Genomic DNA, 8,934 nt, shown 5'->3' with positions numbered 1-8,934 from the left:
TGTGCAGAGTTTCAAGTATTTAGAGGTGCAGGGAGCCATGCTGACAAGGACAGGCTAGAGACTTAAGGACAGTGATATTAATGAGTTTCTGTAACCTTTGGGATTACCGGTAACAGAGTTGTTTATTGATTTCCCACAGAGCATGAACTCATAGAAGGTCAAACTTGGAGTGTCCAGGTTGCTTTGTCAGCACTCATGGCAGGGAAGCACCTGTGGGTGGAGCTCAGGTGGCCCTGCTAGTGGCTGTTGCTCCAGCCCTGCCCCCTTTTCAGTATATACATCCCAGCCTCACTGAATCACCGCTGGTGAGAAGGGAAGCTCCACACCCACAGGCCAGCAAGGACTAGCACACACTGCTGAACAGAAGCAGAGAGAATTCACAGAGGAAAAGTGGCCATGGACCTGATCCCAAGCTTTTCCATGGAAACCTGGCTTCTCCTGGCTATCAGTCTGGTCCTCCTCTATCTGTGAGTAACTGTCCAGGCTCATTGCCTCTGGAACCCTGGACTTGGGTTGCTAATCAGCATCTACTCTATTTTCTTTGTCTGCTTTGAGGATCAAAAGAGTTAACAAAAGGGAAGTTGCTTAAGTGTTGGGCACCTCAAGCATGCTAGGAACACATAAGGGGTTATTATTGACCTCACCAGATCTGAAGAAGGAGTGTCCCCCTCACCCCAACTCCAATTGCTGTAGCCAGGAGGTAGAGTGACATTGTTTGCTCCTAGGGATGAGCTTCTGATTGACTACCAGCTGGGATGTAGACTAATCAAGCTACATTCAGGAGACGTAGAAAAATCACCAGGTCTGGTGCTCTGGGGTCCTCACCCTCTTCCCAAGCTGTGGGAATGCTGGAGGCAGAGGGACTGGGTTGGATTTTTGTCTCATTATCTTGACCTTCTTGGTTTCTTTCCACTACAGGAAACATGTAGAAGGATTAGACCTTTGTCACTCAGGGGGTCCTGCTCCCCTCTGTCCACCACCAGACATCATGTACACAAGGCACCTAGTGCACCGAGACTTCCAGGGAGCTGGAGATGCCTCACTTTCTCTTCTGACTAGGCTCTTTCCTCCTTTTTCTGCCCCTCTCCTAACTATCCCCTGGCCCTGTAATATGTAGAGCTCTTGAACTCTAAATGAGCATCTTTAGAGCTGAGGAGACTTGGCCGATTTCTTTTTTTTTTAATTCCCAACTCACTCATTTATTAAGTATATAATCTTTTTTTTTTTTTTTTTGCTCATTCCTTTGCTTGTTTTTTTTTAAAATTTCTTTTCAGCGTAACAGTATTCATTGTTTTTGCACCACACCCAGTGCTCCATGCAATACGTGCCCTCCCTATTACCCAACCCCTGGTTCCCCAACCTCCCACACCCTGCCCCTTCAAAACCCTCAGGTTGTTTTTCGAGTCCATAGTCTCTCATGGTTCACCTCCCCTTCCAATTTCCCTCAACTCCCTTCTCCTCTCCATCTCCCCATGTCCTCCATGTTATTTGTTATGCTCCACAAATAAGTGAAACCATATGATACTTGACTCTCTCTGCCTGACTTATTTCACTCAGCATAATCTCTTCCAGTCCCGTCCATGTTGCTACAAAAGTTGGGTATTCATCCTTTCTGATGGAGGCATAATACTCCATCGTGTATATGGACCACATCTTCCTTATCCATTTGTCCGTTGAAGGGCATCTTGGTTCTTTCCACAGTTTGGCGACCATGGCCATTGCCGCTATAAACATTGGGGTACAGATGGCTCTTCTTTTCACTACATCTGTATCTTTGGGGTAAATACCCAGCAGTGCGATTGCAGGGTCATCGGTAAGCTCTATTTTTAATTTCTTGAGGAATCTCCACACTGTTCTCCAAAGTGGCTGCACCAACTTGCATTCCCACCAACAGTGTAAGAGGGTTCCTCTTTCTCCACATCCTCTCCAACACATGTTGTTTCCCTCTTGCTAATTTTGGCCATTCTTTTTTTTTTTTTTTAATTTATTTTCAGCGTAACAGTATTTATTGTTTTTGCACCACACCCAGTGCTCCATGCAATTCTAACTGGTGTAAGGTGATATCTCAATGTGGTTTTAATTTGAATCTCCCTGATGGCTAGTGATGATGAGCATTTTTTCATGTGTCTGATAGCCATTTGTATGTCTTCATTGGAGAAGTGTCTGTTCATATCTTCTTCCCATTTTTTGATATGATTATCTGTTTTGTGTGTGTTGAGTTTGAGAAGTTCTTTATAGATCCTGGATATCAACCTTTTGTCTGTACTGTCATTTGCAAATATCTTCTCCCATTCTGTGGGTTGCCTCTTTGTTTTGTTGACTGTTTCCTTTGCTGTGCAGAAGCTTTTGATCTTGATGAAGTCCCAAAAGTTCATTTTCCCTTTTGTTTCCTTTGCCTTTGGAGACATATCTTTTTTTATTATTATTTGTTTATTTACAGCATAACAGTGTTCATTGTTTTGGCATCACACCCAGTGCTCCATGCAGTACGTGCCCTCCCTATTACCCACCACCTTGTTCCTCAACCTCCCAACCCCCTGCCCCTTCAAAACCCTCTGGTTGTTTTTCAGAGTCCATAGTCTCTCATGGTTCATCTCCCCTTCCAGTTTCCCTCAACTCCCTCTCCTCTCCATCTCCCCATGTCCTCCATGTTATTTGCTATGCTCCATAAATAAGTGAGACCATATGATACTTGACTCTCTCTGCTTGACTTATTTCGCTCAGCATAATTTCTTCCAGTCCCGTTTGGAGACATATCTTGAAAGTAGTTGCTGTAGCTGATATCGAAGAGGTTACTGCCTATGTTCTCCTCTAGGATTCTTATGGATTCCAGTCTCACCTTGAGGTCTTTTATCCATTTCGAGTTTATCTTTGTGTATGGTGTAAGAGAATGGTCGAGTTTCATTCTTCTACATATCGCTGTCCAGTTTTCCCAGCACCATTTATTGAAGAGACTGTCTTTTTCCACTGTATATTTTTTCCTGCTTTGTCGAAGATTATTTGACCATAGAGTTGAGGGTCCATATCTGGGCTCTCTACTCTGTTCCACTGGTCTATGTGTCTGTTTTTATGGACTTGGCCAATTTCTTTTTTCTTTTTTTTTTTTTTTTTTAAAAAAATGATTTATTTATTTGACAGACAGAGATCACAAGTAGGCAGAAAGGCAGGCAGAGAGAGAGGAGGAAGCAGGCTCCCTGTTGAGCAGAGAGCCGGATGCGGGACTTTTATTCATTTCACCTTTTCTTTCCAGTGTCTTGGAGGGTTAGCATCAATATAAAGATTCTGCCCCCCACCCCATATGAAATCTGCCAGCAGTCACAAAGACAGATCCTGAAAGCCAATTTGAATTTTATTTTATTTTTAATTTTAAAGGATTTTATTTATTTATTCTCAGAGAGAGAGAGAGAGAGAGAGCGCATTCATGGGGGAGTGGCAGGAGAGGGAAAAGCAGACTCCCCACTGAGCAGGGAGCCTGATGTGAAGCTTGATCCCTGGACCCTGGGATCATGACCTGAGCTGAAGGCAGATGCTTAACTGACTGAGCCACCCAGGCTACTCCCCGATTTGGATTTTTTTAAAAAAATTGTTTTATTTTTTCAGTGTTCCAAGATTCATTGTTTATGCACCACACCCAGTGCTCCATGCAATACATGCCCTCCTTAATACCCACCACCAAGCTCACCAATCCCCCCATCCCCCTCCCCTCCAAAACCCTCAGTTTATTTCTCAGAGTCCCCAGTCTTTCATGCTTTATCTCCCCCTCTGATTTCCCCAATTCACTTTTCCTTTCCTTCTCCTAATATCCTCCAAGTTATTCCTTATGCTCCACAAGTAAGTGAAACCATATGATAACTGACTTTCTCTCCTTGATTTATTTCACTGAACATAATCTCCTCTAGTCCTGTCTATGTTGATACAAAAGTTGGGTATTCATCCTTTCTGATGGAAGCGTAATACTCCGTTGTGTATATGTACCACATCTTCCTTATCCATTTGTCCGTTGAAGGGCATCTTGGCTCTTTCCAGTTTGGCAACTGTGGCCATTGCTGCTATGAACATTGGGGTACAGATGGCCCTTCTTTTCACTACATCTGTATCTTTGTGGTAAATACCCAGCAGTGCAATTGCAGGGTCATAAGGTAGCTCTAGTTTTAATTTCTTAAGGATCTCCACACTGTTCTCCAAAGTGGCTGCACCAACTTGCATTCCCACCAACAGTGTAAGAGGGTTCCCCTTTCTCCACATCCTCTCCAACTTGTTGTTTACTGTCTTGTTGATTTTGGCCATTCTTTTTTTTTTTTTAAGATTTTATTTATTTATTTGACAGACAGTAGGCAGAGAGGCAGGCGGAGAGAAAGGGGGGGAAGCAGGCTCCCTGCCAAGCAGAGAGCCCAATGTGGGCCTCAATCCCAGGACCCTGAGATCATGACCTGAGCCAAAGGCAGAGGCTTAACCCACTGAGCCACCCAGGTACCCGATTTGGGCCATTCTAACTGGTGTAAGGTAGTATCTCAATGTGGTTTTGATTTGAATTTCCCTGATGGCTATTGATGATGAACATTTTTTCATGTGTCTGTTAGCCATTTGGAAGAGGAATCAAAACATCTAGCAGAGCAATTCCTTTTAGTGGTGCGATTCCCGGCATCATGGAGCAGGTTGGGAAAGGATAGTTTCACAGTATGGGTAGGGACAGCTCCTCCAGGTCACATGTGATCTGTGCCTCAATTTCACTTTTTTAAAGAGTAGGAAATCGTGAGGATGTGAATATAGAACATGGATACCTCATTTTCATTTTCTGAGAGAAAGGTTAGGAATGCTGGGGATTGTGGTAACACAGTTTCTGTGTAATGACATTTAGGAGTAACTGATGTGGTTTAATTTAATTCTGCTTAATAATAGGTTTTTTGCTGAGGCAAACTATTTCTAGCATATTTTTAAAAAAATTTTTAAAGTTAATATATATTTATTTTTTAAGATTTTATTTATTTGTCAGAGAGAGAGGGAGAGAGCACAAGCAAGGGGAGTGGCACGCAGAGGCAGAAGCAGTCTCCCTGATGAACATGGAGTCCAATGTAGGACTTGATCCCAGGACCCTGGGATCATGACCTGAGCCAAGGGCAGCCTCTTAACTGACTGAGCCACCCAGGCATCCTATTTCTAGCATATTCTTTCTGAAGAGGGTTGTTGGTTTAGCTTTTGTGACTATAAAGGTGCGTAATAACTTCAGCCTTCTAGAGTAACGTTGGCAATGTGAATTTACTGTCCACATGCATGCTTCTATGATATATGTTGTGTATGTTTTTAAATAAATATGCACAGCAGGTGCACATGTATTTTTCATTTTTAATTTTTTAATTTTTGGGGAGAAGGCAAAGTAAAATATCTTTATTACCTAGGGACAACCTGAAGTTTATCTATAGAACACAGAAAGTGAACCAAGATGCCCTTCAACGGACGAATGGATAAGGAAGATGTGGTCCATATACACGATGGAGTATTATGCCTCCATCAGAAAGGATGAATACCCAACTTTTGTAGCAACATGGACGGGACTGGAAGAGATTATGCTGAGCGAAATAAGTCAAGCAGAGAGAGTCAAGTATCATATGGTCTCACTTATTTGTGGAGCATAACAAATAACATGGAGGACATGGGGAGATGGAGAGGAGAGGGAGTGGAGGGAAATTGGAAGGGGAGGTGAACCATGAGAGACTATGGACTCTGAAAAACAACCTGAGGGTCTTGAAGGGGCAGGGGTTGGGAGGTTGGGGGAACAAGGTGGTGGGTATTAGGGAGGGCACGCATTGCATGGAGCACTGGGTGTGGTGCAAAAACAATGAATACTGTTACGCTGAAAAGAAATAAAAAAAAAGAATTTGGAAGATTAGCAAAAAACAAAACAAAACAAAACAAAAAGAACACAGAAAGCAACTAGTTATAAAGGGACAAGATTGGTAAGAACTTCTGTTCATTTAAAGATTCCATAGGGAGGGGCACCTGGGTGGTTCAGTGGGTTAAAGCCTCTGCCTTCAGCTCAGGTCATGATCCCAGGGTCCTGGGATGGAGCCTCGCATGGGGCTCTCTGCTCAGCAGGAGCCTGCTTCCCCCTCTTTCTCTGCCTGCCTCTCTGCCTAATTGTGATCTCTGTCTGTCAAATAAATAAAATCTTAAAGAAAAGACTCCAATAAGGAGAGTGGGAAGATGAGCTACAGAGTGGGTGAAGGTATTTGTAATACATACATCCAATACAGAACTCCTACTCACAATGTAGAAACAACTTCTACAAATCAATAAGAAAAAAAATGGACAGCCCAACAGAAAAATGGACAAGTCACTTCCTAAGAGAGCATATCCAAATTCTTCTTTTTATTATATTATGTTAGTCACCATACTGTACATCATTAGTTTTTGATGTAGTGTTCCATGATTCATTGTTTGCATATAATACCCAGTGCTACATGCAATATGTGCCCTCCTTAATACCCATCACTGGGCTAACCCATCCCCCCACTCCTCTTCCTTCAGAAACCCTCAGATTGTTTCCCAGAGTCTGTAGTCTCTCATGGTTCATCTCCCCCTCCGATTTCTCCGGCTTCATTTTCCCCTTCCTTCTCCTAATGTCCTCCATGCTATTCCTTATGTTCAAAATAAGTGAAACCATGTGATAATTGTCTTTCTGTGCTTGATTTACTTCACTTAGCATAATCTCCTCCTGTTCCATCCATGTCATAGCAAATGGTGGGTGTTCATCCTTTCTGATGGCTGACTAATATTCCGTTGTATATATGGACCACATCTTCTTTATCCATTTATCTGTTAAAGGGCATCTCAGCTCCTTCTACAGTTTGACTATTGTGGACATTGTTGCTATGAACATTGGGGTCTATGTGCCCCTTCTTTTCACCACATCTGTATCTTTGGGGTAAATACCCAGTAGTGCAATTGCTGGGTCAAAGGGTAGCTCTATTTTTAACTTTTTGAGGAAACTCCACACTGTTTTCCAAAATGGCTGCACCAACTTACATTCCCACCAACAGGGTTAAGAGGATTCCCCTTTCTCCACATCCTCTCCAATATTTGTAGTTTCCTGCCTTGTTAATTCTTGCTGTTCTAACTGGTGTAAGGTGGTATCTCAATGCGGTTTTGATTTGTATTTCCCTAATGGCTAATGATGCTGAATATTTTTTCATGTGTCTGATAGCCATTTGTATGTCTTCTTTGGAGAAGTGTCTGTTCATGTCTTCTGCCCATTTTTTGATTATTTGTTTTTTGGGTGTTGAGTTTGAGAACTTCTTTATAGATTTTGGATACCAGCCCTTTGACTGTAGTGTCATTTGCAAATATCTTCTCCCATTCCATGTGTTGCCTCTTTGTTTTATTGACGGTTTACTTTCCAGCAGGTTATTTTAACCTCTCAGCACAGGTGAGTAGTGATACTGTGAGCTGGTATTGATGTGAGAGGCATCCAGGCAGGACTCTGGGGTGGAGTGGGGGAATATTCCTCCCTCAGAGCAGACCTCTGAGAGATACTCCTTGACCCTGATCCTACAGAAGGTTGTCACGGGACTGCAAGTCAGGGGACAGGACCGCCATATAAGCCACATTGTGTGAAGTCTGTCTGGCAGTGGGGCTGTCCCTGGATATGGTCACTATCCTGCGATCAATGCAGTAGAATTAGAGGACATGGGTGTAGCCACGCGTCAGGAGCTGAGACAGTGCCTCTGCGTGCCATGCAATGTAATGGCAATAAAAATGAGTGGCGCTATTGTTAGCCCCTTCCTTTTTACGAGCAGCAGCATGATGCTGTCAAGAAGAGGGAAACTGGAAAGAATCAGAAAAATTCACCCAGCCCACCCTCTGCCTTTTTATGGAGCCATGTGAGTTTAGACTCTAAACCAGATATTTCCCTGGGTCCGGTGTTGCTGACACATTCACTCACTTGCTTGGCGTCACTTGGGAGTTCATGGAGCCCGTCAAATATTTAGAAACAGGAATTGATATGGTGGGAATGGCAAGGAAGGAACGGAGGTGGGACTAGCCAAGGCCGCCCCCCGTTCTGGCAGTTGATACTCATGTGTCCTACTGTTCTGGAATAAAGATCCAGACACTCAGCTGGGTCTGGGTAAGGCCCTCTGCTGGTCCCTTAATACATGTCCATTCATGAAATTTGTGGATTTATTTGGCTATTTTATAACATAAGATTTGCTGGATTTGTACAGACTGTTTGGAAACTGTACTATCTTAAAGGCTACACTCCAGAGATGAGGAGACAAGGTCTTCATTCCATCCTATAGAACATTTTGTCATTACTCATTTTATGTTGCATAACATGTATTCTGCTGTCGATTGCAGGTATCTAGACTTTGGAAGGCCCCCTATCTGTTAGCTGAAAGACTTGTAGGGCATGTAACAATGTCTACCTAGCATCCTTTCCCACCATACTGTCCTCATTTGCCACTATGGGGTTAGCCTTGTAGGCTTAGCAAGTTATGATTAAAACGGTTACTGGAGCCTCTTTCCTCATCCTTTTTACTCTACTCTGCCATCTGTCAGCAACGCCTAAGTGGAAGGTTTGCAAGGATGCAGTTGTGGGTTTCCACGCATGGCAAATGAAAGATGATTACAGGCAGGCCTGCCTTAGGGAACACCATCCATAATGGGTTTCTGAGACAGCTGATGCACAGCGTTGGTAAACTAAGTGCATTGTGAGTGAACATCTTGAAAAAAAAGAAGAGTGTATTTGGTAGTGTGCTGAGCAGGTGAGTATCTCAGGTTGGAGGGTCAGATGACATGAGGGGAAGAATGGTATGGAAAAGGATTGTTTCCTTACTCATTCTTTTATATGGTATCATTTAGGGCACACATGGGTCAGTCGCCCTTCTCTGCAGCTCAAGAGAACCGGAGTGCCTGACAACAGAATAGGACCATGCTGAA

The 8,934-nt window shown here is 43.3% G+C and overlaps 1 protein-coding gene across 1 annotated transcript in view; it reads left to right on the top strand.

Moving 5' to 3' along the window:
* The first annotated feature begins 289 nt into the window (after window positions 1–289).
* LOC123933457 (cytochrome P450 3A12) overlaps window positions 290–8,934 on the top strand; it is a 46,098-nt gene continuing 37,453 nt past the window's right edge. Inside the window, exon 1 of the mRNA XM_045992643.1 lies at window positions 290–467. Coding sequence (XP_045848599.1) covers window positions 397–467 — 71 coding nt within the window. The 5' untranslated portion in view covers window positions 290–396. The remainder of the gene's footprint in view (window positions 468–8,934) is intronic.

Source organism: Meles meles, chromosome 21, assembly GCF_922984935.1.
Source record: "Meles meles chromosome 21, mMelMel3.1 paternal haplotype, whole genome shotgun sequence".
Lineage (NCBI taxonomy): Eukaryota > Metazoa > Chordata > Mammalia > Carnivora > Mustelidae > Meles > Meles meles.
The sequence above is the reverse complement of the archived record's forward strand: the minus strand, read 5'-3'. Positions and strand labels throughout refer to the sequence as shown.